At 40.1% G+C, this 17,736-nt stretch overlaps 1 protein-coding gene across 2 annotated transcripts; it reads left to right on the top strand.

The window, feature by feature from the left end:
- The first annotated feature begins 490 nt into the window (after positions 1-490).
- On the top strand, positions 491-15,871 carry LOC131531239 (GTPase IMAP family member 8-like). 2 transcript variants are annotated; one of them, XM_058761894.1, is made up of 4 exons: positions 491-712; positions 10,914-11,609; positions 12,915-13,547; positions 13,664-15,871. In XM_058761894.1, exons 1-4 carry the CDS (start codon positions 697-699, stop codon positions 15,103-15,105), a joined length of 2,787 nt encoding a protein of 928 aa, XP_058617877.1. In that variant the 5' UTR covers positions 491-696; the 3' UTR covers positions 15,106-15,871. The 2 variants fall into 2 exon arrangements, with proteins under 2 accessions (XP_058617877.1, XP_058617876.1); XM_058761893.1 differs by lacking the exon at positions 491-712 and adding an exon at positions 8,732-10,616.
- The last annotated feature ends 1,865 nt before the right edge of the window (positions 15,872-17,736 follow it).

Here is a 17,736-nt window from a genome sequence, read left to right on the forward strand (position 1 = left end):
TGTTTTTTTTTTTTGTTGTTTTTTTAATGCTTCACAAAGTTAATGGATAAATAAGACAATAGATAGCATTAAAAAAATCATGAAAAGGGTTTTATATATATATATATATATATAAACACATTACAAAACAGTAAGTAAATGAAACTAAAGGAAAAGAGAGAGTCAACAATTACAAGGTGTTACTTTTCAGTTAGCAAATATAATTGTATAATTAGATTTTTTTTTGTTATCAGTATATTCATAAGATTCACCATACAAACACATTTGCATGTTATATCTAAATTGTATCAAGATTGTGCCCCCATTCTCCTTACTGCTGAACGTGATCGAATTCGAAAACGAAAGTGAAAAACCAGCGCACAATTGCTGATTGCTCCCGCACCCAAACCCTCCCCGGCCCAACGTGACGTATATAAAGCCCTAGTCTCAGAATCTGCCGCACCCAAATTCATGGTCAGGAGCTGCTGCATTCATGTGTGTATCAGCTTATTCGACTCATCAGAAGAATTAAAGAAGAAACCGCATCTTCCCCATTTAATTTCTGGTTTAAAAAAGAAAAACTGAATATAGACGCAAAAGATTTGATTCTCATTTGTTTTTGTTGTTGTTTTTTTTTCAGTCTCCGCGGGCGTGGCGCAGTAGCTATAGTTCTTTCAACGTTTTTCTTTCTATTAATTTCAAAGTGTTGGCGTTGAAATGGCGTCAAGTTCAGGTAAGAATCAAATTGGATAAATATATGTAGCAACATTTCCTCTATTATTTATGAAGCATTTATGAAATAGCCTAAGTAAAAACTAATAGTTGTGCATAGATGAGTATTTGTATGACAAAAAAAAAAAAGCATTATTAATTTGATATTGTTAGGCTATATTTAAAAGTGCTTAACTGGATGATAAATGTATGTTTTGCTTTTTAATATAAATATAAATGTAATTTTGTTGTAAAATGAACATTTCTTATAAAATGTTATTAAATCAAGTAATTTTGTCTTTTATCATATTTAATCATAATTATGTTTTTTTGCTCGCTTTACCCGCGAACAACCGTGAATGAAATCATAAATGACTAAAGAAAAAGTATGTGTTGATGTGGGTGGGTGAAGCAGGGACCTACTGTACATCTGTGCGAATGCCCCTCCCTGGCCCTGTTTCACTGGAGGTTGAGAGGGAAATTTACCCGCAGGCTCTGCAGTTAAGTGCTGTATCGATCATCTCTTATTCCTCATTACCGTTAAAGTTCGTTGAGCCTCTCCCTCAGTTGCATAATGCGGCATTTACTTTGATCGCCCCACGCCCGCTGAACCCGATCGAAATCGAAAGCGAAAGTGAAAGCGAAAACCAGCACGCGTGCAGATTGCACGCTTCTCACCGGAATCGCCACCCTGCATGTCATGAAAAAATACCATAGTCATTTATAGTAAATACTATAGTGTTTTTGAACCATACTATAGTAAAGTGTATTATACTGTATACATGTATACAATAGTATTTACAACACTTTGTTAATGAATGTTACTGCATACTGTAGTATTAACTATAGTGAACTGATAAACTGTAATAAATACTGTAGTATACTTTAGTTTGTACTACAGTAAACTGTAGTGTATTGTAGTATAATATACCTTATAGTTGTAGAAAACTTAGTACCGTATTGGGTAAAGCAATTTGTTTATATTACTATAGTTGTTATTTTACCACAGCAACTGTAAAAGTACACATTTAAAACTAATATGATTTACCTTTAAATTACAAAGAAATTGTATGGACATAAATTGTTACATTTACTGAAAAGAAAAAAAAAATACTGTAAAAAAAAAAAAAAAAAAAAGTACTTATTTTCCATAAATTTCGGCTTTGTTTACAGTGTTAAAATGATTATAACGAGGCATATTTCTAAATGTGTATTAGTATTTTGACAAACAGTAACAGTAAGTAATCATCCTAACAGTAAATGAAATCACTGTCAGTGATATTAAAATGTGTCAGCTTGAAACATTTATGTGTTCCTTTTATTAAATAATATGGGTAAATATCTTATTTTATTATTAATAATAATAACTTTCACATACACCTATGTGCTATATTCCAAGATCTTTAAAACCATTTCCATTAGGTTTGTGTAAGAAATAGACCAACAAATCATGTACCACAGATTTGTGTCAGAGAAAAATAACATTAAATCATTTTAGTTTTACGAGCACATTAATCATTCTAGATGATACTCCAGTTTCCAAGCTGTGGATCAGCGTTTTCTCCATATACGCACTGCTACTGCAGATCCCAGATGTGTGTTGTTGAATATTCATCCAAATCTGAACCACTGAATTTGTAGAATGAATTTATAAAGTGAAATAAAATGGACTGAAATTTGACTGTTGAATAGTGAAGGTCATATTTTTAAACAAGCTGCAAAATATTTCCAAAGATTGACCAAATCTTTCGAAGTGAAGTTCCAGATTCTGTGGTCATTTTGGATGTTCTGAAAGCAGATGTTGATTTCAGCAGACACTAAATTCCTGGCTGGAGGAGTCCTGTTGGTGATTTAGACGAAACCCGCAGTTCAATTCCAACCACAGCCATGTCAGATTGTGTAAAGGGCTTATCTGATTCCCATGGTCTTGTCCCAATGGAGCATTTTAATTTATAATTTAATGTATTTGTTATATTTGTGTTTTATTCATTATTTGAAGTTTTTCATTTATGATTTATTCATTTGCTATAATTGTAACGTTTGTTTATTATAATTAAAATGTATAGATTCATTCATTTAATATATTTCTGTTGTATAATATATATATATATATATATATATATATATTATATATTATACTATTTATTATTTTATAATGGATTTATTCATTTTTCATATTTGTATATTATTATGTTATACAGTCCTTGCAAGTTCATCACCTGATCACGGAAGGGCGTAGTGCGAACCTTGGGCACGTATCCAGGCCGGGGTCTCAGGACAACGTGAGAGTAGTCCGGCTGAATACGAGGCACTCTTCACTCACTGGGGGAAGCGCAAACTTGAGTAAAACCCTAGGACAGCTGCGCACCAGTGCGTCTGTGCCGAGGGGCCTCGGTCAGGGAGTCATACAACTGGCCGTGGGAGGACTCGTGGGAGGCAACCGGGTTTACCTGAGGTTCCCCGAATTGACTCCAGAACAGCCGTATCGTCTCGGGATGGAGTCTCCATTCTTCGGGGAATGTGAGCTGTCGTGAGAGCACATCGGTTGCACGATTGTGCTCCCCAGGATGTGGACGCACGCAGCAACTTGCGCTGTCTGACTCTAGAAGAAGAGATGGCGGGTGAGTTGTGAAATGCGACGTGATCGTAGACAACCCTGCCAGTTGATGTACGAGACAGCCGCAGTGTTTGTCCATGCAAGGCTAGTAGCACTGCTAGCAACTCGAGGCAGTTGATGTGCCAAAGCAGTGAAGGCCCTGTCCAGAACGCCTGCCCGTTGCATGTAGCGCACCATCCCGCACTGGAGACATCCATTGTGACAACGACATGCCTACTTCGACCCGTAGAAGGACAAGGTCCGTCCAGGGGCTGAATGAGTGGCAATGCGTTGGAGACTGCGCTGCGGATGCCATATGCCCCAGGAGCCTCTGAAAGTGTTTCAGTGGTACCAACATCCTGCCTCTGAAGGAACTCAGGCAGGTCAGCATGGACTGGGCACACTCGTTGGTGGGATGCACCACCACACTCACCGAGTCTAACGCCATACTGAGAAAAGAGTTTCTCCGCATGGGGAGAGCTTGCCCTTTCCCAGTTGACCCAAATCCCCAACTGGCTGAGGTGCCGGAGCACCAGGTCCCTGTGATCGCACAACTGTTCTTGCCATGCTTGAGACATTCGCGGGCCATGCTCGAGAAAGTTGAGGATCCTAATGCCCACTTCCAGAAACGGGCAAGGGCGCCTCCGTGACTTACGTAAAGACACGAGGGACAGGGAGAGCCGAAGGGAGGACCTTGTACTGCCATGCCTGACCCTCGACATGAAAGTAAGCGTCCTTCAGGTCGACCGCTGCAAACCAATCCTGGGGTTGGATGCATCTGATGATGGTTTTACCGATTTGGTGAGTGGTTCTCACTAATAATACCTACTACAAATTCACAAACCAACACTAACCTTCACTTTTCACGTCAATTCACTTTAAACAGCAACAAGAACCGCACCAGGAATCAACTGAAAATGATGCCTATATATACAGACTAAGTGAAGGGAGATTGTCTCGGTTACGTATGTAACCCTCGTTCCCTGAGGGAATGGAGACATTATGTTATGACGAAATTAGGAGATTCACTTGAGAGCCCCAATCATCTCTGACTTTAAGAGAAAACGCCAATGAATATTGGCTAGTAGATTTTGCATACCTGAGCCACTTCCCATGCATATGGGTATAAATAGGTGACAGGTGCATCCACTAATCATGTTTTCCGCTGAGGAGCCGAGAACGTGTCCCTGGCACCCAGCGATGGTTCAGAATTGTGGCATGGGAACGTCTCCATTCCCTCCATGAGGGAACGAGGGTTTCATACGTAACCGAGACATTCCCTATCTGTCGGTCACTACGAGTTATGAAAACGCTACAACCTGAACCCCATCTCAGCCTAATGGCATTGAAAATGTTGACAAGCAAGCGCGTGACAGACAAATGTCATGCAAAGGTCGTAACCTTCCCATCGCCCCAGCACAAATTCACTGACCTCGGTACTCGCAGGGACTACAGGTGAGTACATCGCCGCTGGAGATAGCCAAGCCACTGCTCCGCCCAGTCTGACTGCCAGGGGTGCTGGAGGAACTCCACCAGGGTTCGCCATCTGGGGAACTTACTGGAGGAGGAAAAAGGCGCTCGCATCCCCGGGTGAGGGGGAATGGTGCAGCAAGTGTGACACCGGCCAGCTCTTCCCGCCACTTACCTGTTACCCAACACATAGGAAGAAACTGGCTCAACGCGGAGTCTGTAAAATCTGGCGAAGGTGTTCAGGTGCTCAACCGATGTCTGCCAGAGAGGTGGCGTGTGCTAACGCATAGGAGGAGGCAACACTCCGCGGGGAGTGAGCCCTCACCCCCGGGGGGTATGGCTCGCCTTGAGATTGGTACGCCAAGGCGATGGCATCCACTATCCAATGGGCCAACCTCTGCTTGAAGACAGCCCTCCCTTTCTGCTGACCTCCGTGGAAGACAAAGAGCTGCTCAGAGCTTCTAAAACTCTGGGTGCGGTCCACGTATATGCGCAGTGCTCTTACGGGACACAGCAACGCCAGGGCTGGGTCTACCTCCTCCGAGGGCAGTCAAGTCAAGTCACCTTTATTTATATAGCGCTTTTAACAATACAGATTGTGTCAAAGCACTTAACAGTATCAAATTGGAGGATAGAGTGTCAGTAATGTATAATCATAAGATTAAACACTCAATTTTCAGTTAAAGGCATTCCATTATTGAAATCAGAGATGTCATTGTCTAGCTCAGTTTAGTTTAAATAGTATCTGTGCAATTAAATCGACGATAATCGCTAGAAATTAAGTGTCCCCAACTGAGCAAGCCAGAGGCGACAGCGGCAAGGAACCAAAACTCCCTCTGTGACAGAATGGAGAAAAAAAACCTTGGGAGAAACCAGGCTCAGTCGAGGGGGCCAGTTCTCCTCTGGCCAGACGAAACCCGCAGTTCAATTCCAACCACAGCCATGTCAGATTGTGTAAAGGGCTTATCTGATTCCCATGGTCTTGTCCCAATGGAGCATTTTAATTTATAATTTTATGTATTTGTTATATTTGTGTTTTATTCATTATTTGAAGTTTTTCATTTATGATTTATTCATTTGCTATAATTGTAACGTTTGTTTATTATAATTAAAATGTATAGATTCATTCATTTAATATATTTCTGTTGTATAATATATATATATATATATATATATATATATTATATATTATACTATTTATTATTTTATAATGGATTTATTCATTTTTCATATTTGTATATTATTATGTTATACAGTCCTTGCAAGTTCATCACCTGATCACAGAAGGGCGAGTGCGAACCTTGGGCACGATCCAGGCCGGGGTCTCAGGACAACGTGAGAGTAGTCCGGCTGAATACGAGGCACTCTTCACTCACTGGGGGAAGCGCAAACTTGAGTAAAACCCTAGGACAGCTGCGCACCAGTGCGTCTGTGCCGAGGGGGCCTCGGTCAGGGAGTCATACAACTGGCCGTGGGAGGACTCGTGGGAGGCAACCGGGTTTACCTGAGGTTCCCCGAATTGACTCCAGAACAGCCGTATCGTCTCGGGATGGAGTCTCCATTCTTCGGGGAATGTGAGCTGTCGTGAGAGCACATCGGTTGCACGATTGTGCTCCCCCAGGATGTGGACGGCACGCAGCAACTTGCGCTGTCTGACTCTAGAAGAAGAGATGGCGGGTGAGTTGTGAAATGCGACGTGATCGTAGACAACCCTGCCAGTTGATGTACGAGACAGCCACAGTGTTTGTCCATGCAAGGCTAGTAGCACTGCTAGCAACTCGAGGCAGTTGATGTGCCAAAGCAGTGAAGGCCCTGTCCAGAACGCCTGCCCGTTGCATGTAGCGCACCATCCCGCACTGGAGACATCCATTGTGACAACGACATGCCTACTTCGACCCGTAGAAGGACAAGGTCCGTCCAGGGGCTGAATGAGTGGCAATGCGTTGGAGACTGCGGCTGCGGATGCCATATGCCCCAGGAGCCTCTGAAAGTGTTTCAGTGGTACCAACATCCTGCCTCTGAAGGAACTCAGGCAGGTCAGCATGGACTGGGCACACTCGTTGGTGGGATGCACCACCACACTCACCGAGTCTAACGCCATACTGAGAAAAGAGTTTCTCCGCATGGGGGAGAGCTTGCCCTTTTCCCAGTTGACCCAAATCCCCAACTGGCTGAGGTGCCGGAGCACCAGGTCCCTGTGATCGCACAACTGTTCTTGCCATGCTTGAGACATTCGCGGGCCATGCTCGAGAAAGTTGAGGATCCTAATGCCCACTTCCAGAAACGGGGCAAGGGCGCCCTCCGTGACTTACGTAAAGACACGAGGGGACAGGGAGAGCCCGAAGGGGAGGACCTTGTACTGCCATGCCTGACCCTCGACATGAAAGTAAGCGTCCTTCAGGTCGACCGCTGCAAACCAATCCTGGGGTTGGATGCATCTGATGATGCACTTCTGCGTCAACATCTTGAATGGGAGCTTGAGAATGGCCCGATTCGAGATTCGCAGATCCAGGATTGGCCCGAAGGCCATCACCTTTCTTAGGTATGATGAAGTAAGGGCTGTAAATCAAGACAAGTGCATATCGGACTGCCACCGAAGTCTCGAGAGCGCTGCTGAGCTTGGGAGGTCGCCTGGAGAATTGAATCGCATCGGCGAGTCGGATTGTGCGAATGAGCCTGCAGGACGGGTTGGGCAGCACAAACCACGCCCCCAAACTCCGTGCGAGTGGCACCAAAGGGACAATCGACATACCCACGGTGGTGCAGTGGAGGGGAGCAGACTGGATGGTACAGAAGGCGTCGTGTTCTGACACATGAGCAGACTGGGTTTGCCCTGCGGTAGAGTGGTGGCAGATAGTGCATCCAGCAAGATGGTGCACTATCTCGGCTTGTACTGCCGAGAACTACTGGGCACAGTCCTTGACAGCATCGCCGAACAGTCCAGCCTGGGAGACGAGAGCGTCGAGAAAGTGCACATTGTTGACATCGCTCCTCTCAGGAGACACCCCTCACTGCAGACTGTACGTCACATATGTGTTTACCGCGCATGCGCAAAGTGACGTATGGTATGTCTATAATATGCATGCGCGGTAACGTGATGACGGCACATGCGTGTGTAATTTGCATTGCGTGATGACGTTAGGTTAAAACGCATGCGCATACTTAACAGAATACTCTAATAAAATGTAAAAGTATTAAAGAACGCTAAGGTGGAAAAAAGAAGGGCACAAAAACAGTAAAATGTAACGGCACATATCCATGATTTTAACCATGTTTCATCTGAGGTAAAATTATACGGAATTACAGAGTTTATTCTGTAATATCTGTGTAGTATTTTATTTACAATTTTTAACATTCTGTTGCACTTTACTTCACTGTGTATTTTTTAATATTACACTTTAATGGCACCTTATATATTTCTTAATATGATAGTCAACATTACAAAAGATATATAGCAGCTGTCAACACTAGTGGCACAGATGGTAAAACGTGTGCTGTTCACATTTTGACGCGATCGACCGGGGTTCGAATCTGCCATCTGGCTAAGTTTTTTTTCTCCCTTTTCAAATTTCAAATCACATCGTCACATCACATCAGAAAAACATTTATTTTCAATAAAAATGAAGGAAATAATCAAAAAGTTGTGAGGGAGGCCTTATTGTCCCAATAAGGTGGCATCCATTTAATAATTTGTATTAAAATTATAATTTACACTCAATAAGTTATTAATGCATACTGTTTTACAATGTACTACAATACTGAGGTGCAGATAATTGCCACTATTTTGCAATAAGTAGTATAAATAGCAGAAAATCCTGCTATTTTAACATAGTGTAAATAGAATCTATATCTATTTGCACTTAGTGCAAATAGCTGCTGCCTTTCTTATTTTAATCTTTCCTCTGTCATGGTTCTTGTTTATTTATTTATTTTGTATAATTTTAGACATTTTTCTTTTGCTTTGGCAATTCTGCATGTGAAATATTTAAGCCAGTAAAGTAGCTTTAAGTTCAATTGACTACATACAGTATATTTTCAGTGTCTGCATCCCATTTTATGCATGGTGCCTCTAAAAAACCAAACTGATAACAGTGATCTTTTTTTTTTATTTCAAAGAACAAAACAGAAAATATAATTGTATACAAATATAGATTAAGACTATAGTATAGAGCAGGGCTGTCCAAATTCGGTCCTGGAGGGCCGGTGTCCTGCAGAGTTTAGCTCCAACCCTAATTAAACACACCTGAAGCAGCTAATCAAGCAGCTAATCACAGATAGTTGAGAGGAGACAGAGGCTGTGTTCGAAACGGCATACTTGCTTACTGCTTACTGCCCAGTACACAGTGCATACTACCTACTATTTTTTAAAGAATAGTGTGTGAAACAGTATACAATAAGCAACGAATGTTTCAGAGTAGTATGCTTAATTGTCACATGACAAACACAAACAAACAACACAAACAAGCACAGCTGTCAAGGTTGTTACCTTACAAACAAATGTGATAACTATTCTTTATACAAAGGCTTGTTAAGAAGGCTTCATATTAGTAAAAAATGCTATATTGCCCAATTGAACTCATTTCATAATTGAAGAACTTTACATAGGCTATTGGACTGAACTGAATGAGCTGTCTTTAACTGACCTCTCTTTAATGATATTTTTGGCAGTTACACTAATTGGAAAAAGTGATATATTCTAGTTACACCAAGCGCAAATAATGATAAATTCTGTTTACACTAAAATAGCAGCATTTTCTTTAGAAACAGGTGTGTAAATAGTAGTTAGGTGGCAGATATTTATACTTCAGTACTGTAGTACATTATAAAACAGTATGCAATAACATTTTGAGTGTAAATAATCATAAATTTGATTTGATGAAAGCCGCTTTATTGGGACAAAAACCTACCTTCAGCTAAGCACACTGTATTATTAATGAGGTGTTTAATTTCCACTTTCAAATATTTACTTAATTTTATATTGAAAATAAATGCCTTTCTGATCTGGTATGTGATGGGAAAATGAGTTGCACGAGTTCAAAGCACAAATCTCGCGTCTTTTACTCACTGCGCCACTGATACTATAGTAATACACGTGTCTTCTGCAGTGCTGTTTATCGCAGCCAGGCATTGGTGGGCGGAGCTAATTACAGCCTCTGCTAACAAATAGGTCTATTTGTCCTTAGAGTAAGTACACTCGTTTCTTTTGCTTGACAGCGGAATTTAATTCTGTTTGCTTAATTGAAATATTAATTTTATATATTTTATTTATATATTATATTACTGCAATATTAACATTATATCGGCGCGCCGAATGAAACGCTGGGCACGCCGTAAGATGGCACAGCAGAATCACCAGGGAGCCGAACAGAGCAGCTGCTGCGGGAGGAGTGAAAGGTCCATGGGGACTGGCCCGGCGGAAAGCTCTCACTGTAACCCTCAGATCGCCCGGAGCACTAGCCGATGGTTCTCTGCTCGTGACAGAGAAGCCAGCGCGGGTAGTGACAGAGGGAGCCCCTCCCATCCCCGTGAGGAGAGAGAGGCGCGATCACAGCGCTGCCATGGTTACACGCTCAAAATGAACGTATAAACCATCCACGAAAGCAGCTTCAGCGTGCTGGATGCCCAGACAGGCTGGATGCTCTTTTAGGAAATCTGCTCTTTTAGTTGAAGTGCCCAGGGGAATCGCTGCAGACAGGGACACCGCTGTTCGCATTGTGACGCCAACCAGAACAGCTTCCAGACAGATGATGAATGGCTTTGTGGAGATCAACATGTTCATCCACTCAGCTCTGAAGCAAAAATCTGATGAGTGGATGCACCTGTAGCCTATTTATACCCGTATGCAAGGGAAGTGGCTCAGGTATGCAAAATCCACTAGCCAATATTCACTGGCGTTTTCTCTTGAAGTCAGAGATGATTGGGGCTCCCAAGTGAATTCCCTTATGTCGTCACGACATAACTCATAGTGACCAAGAGATAGGGAACTGGGTGAGAGAGAGAGAGAGAGAGAGAGAGAGAGAGTGTGTGTGTGTGTGTATTTGTACATTGGAGAACATTTTATGTGAGGGTTGTGTTTAGGGGTATATACACAGTTTGTACACTATAAACCTAACGTGTGTGTGTGTGTGTTTGTCCTTGTGTTTGTCCTCTTTTTCAGTGAGTGATCTGAGGATTGTGCTGATAGGAAAGAATGGACCAGAAAACAGCCGAGTTGGAAACACTATACTGGGAACAGAAGCATTTAACGTAGAATCTGCATCTTATTCACAGCAGCACAGTGTGAGGATCAGTGGAGAGGTGGAGGAGAGAAAGATCACAGTCATCAACAGTATCCTGCTCCAGCCAGATCTCTCACAGCATCAGATAATAGAGGCAGTGGCAGGGTGTGTGTCTCTGTCTGCTCCAGGACCTCATGTGATGATAGTCATACTGCAGTATAATGACTTTGGAGAGAACGACAGACAGAGAGTGAATTCTGTGCTGAACCTCTTCAGTTACCAGGCCATGAAACACACTATAGTGCTGACTACTGATGAAGAAACACCTGGATTTATGTCCCTGCCTTATATGACCACAAATAATGCTATTCATGATTTAATAAAGGAGTGTGGAGGAGGATGCCTTCAATTTGACATAGTAAACCCAGGATGGTGCTCTGAATTATTCAGAAAGACAGAGAAGATACTTAAGGAAGAATGTGAAGAATTTCTCATCTGTAACATGTATGAGGACGAAGGTGATGGAACATCAGTGATTGAAGATCTGAGCAGATCTGGAAGTTCAGTCAGAGAAAAAGACAAAGAGGAGGACTCTGATCTCAAAAAGAGCACAAAAACAGGACATGATGGAAGAGGTTTGTCAGTCTTTTTTTTCAGGATAAAGATTATGTGTGGAATGATTTTTGTGTTTTTTAATACTGTAGGTACTGTGCAGTATTAGAGACTGGAAATGACAGACAGCCTTCAGATGATAAAACAATGTACTGCTTTCTAATTATATTTTACAGATATAATATTTTCGTTGTTGTTTAAGATCTGGTACATTTGGTACCAAAGCTGTACTGAGTCTACTGTCTCTAAATATTGTTTCAGTGACAACTACGGGAAAGTAAAGCTGAACATTGTACTGTGTGGAAATAATTCAACACTCAAGAACTCAGTGTCTAGAATATTTAGAGGAGGGGTATTCAATTGGCGGCCCGCCAATCATCTTCATCCGGCCTTGAATGAGTACAAATTAGTAGTTATCGGTCATTACTTCTGGTGAGGAATAGTGCAGGCACTGGACGAAGATGATCAGGGCCATCGGTTTAAGGGGTTTATAAATTATAAAGTCCAAAATGACCATAAAGATTTTGGAGAAAACCGGATGTGTGTCAGACGTAAAAGAAAAAGACAATTCACACGACTGCTCTGCTCGCTGATTCATTTTTACAGTTTGAATAAAGATTTAGTAGCTTGAATAAAGATCTATAGTTTTTGCATATACTATTTATAGTTTATGTGAAGACTTGTTTTAAGTTCACTTAAATGAAAAGTTATTTTTTAAGAGCCTATTAAATGTAAAAAATAATGGCTTTCAATTATACTGTAATGATGAATAGCTATAATTAATAGCTAAAATTGAGGGGAAAAATGCATTTAATTGAGACACCAATAGCATCATTGGTATCAATGATATTGGTCATTAAAAATAGGCTACATAATACATATTAATTAAACATATATTAAAAATATGCCATCTTTATGTTGTTTATACTGTACATTAATTTGGAGATTCAATGTGAAATTATGACAATATAAATGTATTAATATGCGATTATAATCACGATTAATTACAGAAAATGTGGGAATAATTAGTTTTTTTTTTGTTTGTTTGTTTTATTATTGATTGACAGCATTAATGTTAATCTTTTGTTGATGTTGGTTTTGGTAATATTAGTTCATTTTACTGCTGAATATGCATTTAAATGTAATTTCTAATTTTACAGGTCCCCAGTGAATTCTATGTTTATTGATCTTCTTTCTGAAACAATAATTTCTGAATAATGTTCACTCATCAGTCATAAATAGTTAACAGTAATTCTGGCATGATGGAAATTCAGCATTAATTAAACTTAAGTTCCAGCGACATTGTTAAACTTTTTCCTTTTATGCAGATCCAGAGAGTGTGAAGCTGAGTCTGGTTGTGTGTGGGAGTAACAGAGGATTAAAATCCTTCATCTCAAACCTGATCCTGAAGCAGAGCGAGAGAAGATCAGAGCTCAGCTCAGAGTGTGTGAGGAGAGACGTGGAGCTTGATGGACGTCTGATCAGTCTGCTGGAGCTTCCAGCTCTGTTCAACACTCAGCTCTCAGAGGAGGAAGTGATGCGTCAGACTCACCGCTGTGTGTCTCTCTGTCATCCTGGAGTTCATGTTTTCATCTTCATCATTCCTGATGCTCCACTTAATAATGAAGACAGAGCAGAAATAGAGGAGATCCAGAGGATATTCAGCTCAAGAATCAACAAACACATCATGATCCTCATAAAGCAGAATCCAGAGCATCAGACAGCAGAACTAAATGAAGAAACACAGTCTGTCATTCAGAGTTTAGGAGGACGACATCAGTTCATTGACCTGAACACACAAGTGTCTGTGTTGATGGAGAAACTGGAGCAGATGGTTGAGAAAAATAGTGGTGTTTGTTTCTCCACAGAGACATTGATGGAGGCACAGATGGAGAAACTGAAGGAATTAGAAGAAATGAAGAGGAAAATCCATTCATTAGAGACATGGTTTCAGTCACAAGGTAATGATCAGCTAATCTGCATGGATTAAACACTTTTCATGATTGTTAAAGTCTACAGTCTTTATTTGAAATTCAATATATCTTTATTATTATTATTATTATTATTATATCTTTAGATTCAAGAGACATAAAAGATGAACTGAGGATTGTGCTGCTGGGAAAAACTGGAGCTGGGAAGAGTTCAACTGGAAACACCATTTTGGGAGGAGAAGTGTTTATATCAGACATTTCTCAAACATCCGTAACTAAAGTGTGTCAGAGAGAAACAGCTGAAATCAACGGCAGACACATTACTGTGATCGACACTCCAGGACTGTTTGATACTGATCTGACTAATGAGGAGATCCAGAGAGAAATTACTAACTGCATCTCCATGATCCTGCCTGGACCACATGTGTTCATTATTGTGCTCAATTTAGGACAACGATTCACTCAAGAAGAGAAAACATCAGTGAAGATCATCCAAGAGACGTTTGGTGAAAACTCTTTAAAGTACACCATGGTGCTCTTCACCAGAGGAGATGATCTGAAGAACAAAACCATTGAACAGTTTCTGGGAAAACCTGGATCTGCTCTGAATCAGCTGATTGAATCGTGTGGAAACAGATATCATGTGTTCAATAATGAGACTGAAGACCGAACACAGGTGACTGATCTACTGCAGAAGATAGACAACATGGTGAAAGAGAACGGAGAGAGTTACTACTCATGTAAGATGTTCAGAGAGATGGAGAGACACATACAAGAACAACAAAAGACGATACTGATGGAGAAATTGGAGCAAGTGATCAGAGAAAGAGAAGAACTGATGAACAAACATGAAGAAGAGAAAGAGAAGATGAAGATGATTATGAAAGAAGAACGACAGAGTCATGACAAAGAGAGAAAGAGAAGAGAAGAAGAATTTAGAGAGAGTGAAGAACAATATAAAAGAGACATTAAAGAAAGAGAGGAACAAGAGAGAAAGATACGAGAGGAGCTGAAGAGAGAACGAGAGGAATGGGAGAAACAGAAACAACAGGAAAAACAAAGAAGAGAAGAAGAGGAGGAGAAATGGAGAAAGAAAGAACAGGCGATGTGGGATGAATATTATAAGAAACTTAAAGAAGAGAGAGAAAAAAGTCAGAGAGAGAAAGAAGATCTTCAGTTCAAACATGAAGAAGAGAAAAAGATGATGAAGATGATGATGGAGGAAGAAAGACAGAAGTGTGACAGAGAGAGAAGGAGAAGAGAAGACGAATTTAGAGAAAGAGAAGAACAATATAAAACAGAGAAAAAGAGAGAAGAAGAGGAGATGAAGAGAGATCAAGAGGATTGGGAGAGACGGTTAAAAATAGCAAGACAAAGCAGAGATGAAGAGGAGGAGAGAAATAGAAAGAAAGAACAGGAAATATGGAATAATTATTATAGGACCCTCGCACAAGAGGGTGAAAGAAGTTGTAGAGAGAGAGAAGCGTTTAGAGAAAGAGAAGAACAATATAAAAGAGTCATTAAAAACATAGAGGAAAAAGAGAGAGAGTTGCGAGAGAAGATAAAGAGAGAACGAGAAGGAATGTGAGAAACAGAAACAACAGGAAAGTCAATCCAGTCAACAATTTGATCTCACCCTGATCTCCCAGGATACTCGTGATGAGGTCACAATGTGAGGCCACAGTGAGATAAAAGTGTAACTTCACAGCGCCCTCAATGTGAGCTCATACTATGGTCACAATGTAAGGTCAAAGTGTACTCACTGCACAGAGACTAGATACCCAGCATGCATTGCAGCATGAAGCTTTTGATTATCACCATTGTTGAGATTCATACACCGATTCTTGATGTCTCTCTGTTTTTAAATGACACTGTAGTTCAAAATGTTTGTGACTTATCGTGCTTTTAAAATCCTTCATAAATTATTACACTGCTTGATTCTATACTGTATGATCAAAAAGCTGTTATAATTAAAAAAGTTTAGATTAATAGCATCTCACAAACACTACATACTGAATTCAATATACTGGCACTTGTGGGTTCAGTGCTTTACATTGCTTTACATTCTCTCCCCCCACCTACAATTCCTGCTGGATCTAAGACTCAAACTCACAACCTTTAGGTTGCAAGTCTGACTCTCTAACCATTAGGCCACGACTTCCCCAACAAGAAGTGCTCCTAATCTCAGCTCCTTATCTGTATAAAAGACACCTGGGAGCCAGAAATCTTGCTGATTGATCGGGGATCAAATACTTATTTGACTCATTAAAATGCAAATCAATTTATAACTTTTTTGAAATGTGTTTTTTCTGGATTGTTTTTGTTGTTATTCTGCCTCTCACTGTTAAAATAAACCTACCATTAAAATTATAGACTGATCATTTCTTTGTCAGCGGGCAAACGTACAAAATCAGCAGGGGATCAAATATTTTTTTTCCCCCCACTGTATATATATATATATATATATATATGTGTGTGTGTGTGTGTGTGCATTTATATGTAAATGACCACTGTACCACAGTTTCCCTTGTAAGCAGTTTTTTTTTTTTTAAATATTGTTTCGGTCACTTACATAACAATTGTCATAGTATTAACATATGTTTCATTTGAATATGCATATCCATTTCAGACAATTAGCCTACAGTATGCTATTTCTCCATCCATGCAATACAAAAATAAAAAAAAATCCTTGAATGAGCACAGTCCAAATGGCTGTGTTAATTAACAGCAAATTTTCATTTTTGGGTGAACTATCCCTTAAAGGTCACCTATATTAGCTAAAATAAACTTTAGTTAAACTGACAAGCATTAACCTTTGTATGTTCTGCTGCTAGCTAGTTAGCTAATCAGGTGGAGTTGTAAACATGGGTTAGGCCAAAGCCGGCCCTAGCATTTTGGGGGCCCTAAGCAGATTTTCAAAAGGGGCCCCCACTACCTATGGTTTCACCTAACCACTACCCTCCATCCTCCAATGTACATATCCTACACTGACACTTTATTTTAAACTTTTAGAAAATGGTCTTATATTTATCTTTCACAATATAAATCGACTAGGGTTATGCATGCAACCATGGTTCCCTGAGAGGGAACGAGACACTGCGTACATCTTCTTTGTCTGGAGGAGATGTGAAACAGGCAGACTCCAGGCCTGCATGCTTCAGACACTGGTCATGTGTCAACCGATAGTGGATTTGACCGATACCAATAGCTAGGTTAGGCCACACTGGCCGAATCATCAACATATAGTTTTTAAAATGGATACTGAACAAAAACTAGTAGTGCTTTAATATTTAACAAAAAAAGTACTGAACCATACTTTGTGCACAAATAGAAATATTAATATTAAATATTAATTATATATTGACCAGTAAAAAGTTAGTTCATAGTTCATTAATGTTAACAGAAGCAACTATAAAATGTAAAAAAATATATTAGTAATAGTTGATATTAACACACTCTAACAAGGAATAATACTTCTACAGCTTTTATTAATCTTACTTAATGTTACAAATGGATTCTTACTGTAAGGTGTTACCATTTCATATCAACAGTCATGTTTAAAGACGGCCATCTTTAAATCTACACACAGGCCATAGCACCGAATTTACATATGCATGTCTATTGTATGTATACTCGTACAATTTATTTGCTTCTATTTTAGAACACAATGATTATCTAATAAAAATAACAAAATATGTTAATCACAGACCAGGCAAAAAGTGCAGCGCCATGTCTAGGATGACTCAGGTACCCCTGATGCGTCATGTTAACTTCAAGAGGCAGTACAAAACAATTTATTTAATCACCAAACAGAGGTTCACTTCAATAATGAACGAAGTGGTATTGATGAGTTTGAAATTCAGTGTTACGGAGCAAAACAGAAAGAGAAAGTGTGATCTATATTATAGCTTTCTATATCAGGGGTCCTCAACTCTGGGCCTCGAGATCCACTTTCCTGCAGAGATTAGCTCTAATTTATTAATTAATGCATTACTGTGACCAGCTGGATATAAACACAAACAGATGGTAACAATTGTGGCATTTAAAAATTTGGGTTGGACGTGTGTTGGTCACATTGTTTTAACCGCTTGAGGTGTTGCTAATGTTCTCAGCCTTGACAGCACTGCTGTTCTTTCTCCACTAATGCAGCATCTGGTCAACAAATCAATTGCTTTATAATGATATGAAGACATGCACTATATCGTCATTTAACATACGT

This window comes from Onychostoma macrolepis, chromosome 22 (genome assembly GCF_012432095.1).
Source record: "Onychostoma macrolepis isolate SWU-2019 chromosome 22, ASM1243209v1, whole genome shotgun sequence".
In the NCBI taxonomy this organism is placed as follows: Eukaryota; Metazoa; Chordata; class Actinopteri; order Cypriniformes; family Cyprinidae; genus Onychostoma; species Onychostoma macrolepis.

Coding starts and splice junctions, on each gene's coding strand:
- LOC131531239 (XM_058761893.1), top strand. CDS start 10,562: ATGAGTGGATGCACCTGTAGCCTATTTATACCCGTATGCAAGGGAAGT. Junction 11,610..12,914: donor AACAGGACATGATGGAAGAG/GTTTGTCAGTCT, acceptor CCTTTTATGCAG/ATCCAGAGAGTGTGAAGCTG. Junction 13,548..13,663: donor GACATGGTTTCAGTCACAAG/GTAATGATCAGC, acceptor TTATATCTTTAG/ATTCAAGAGACATAAAAGAT.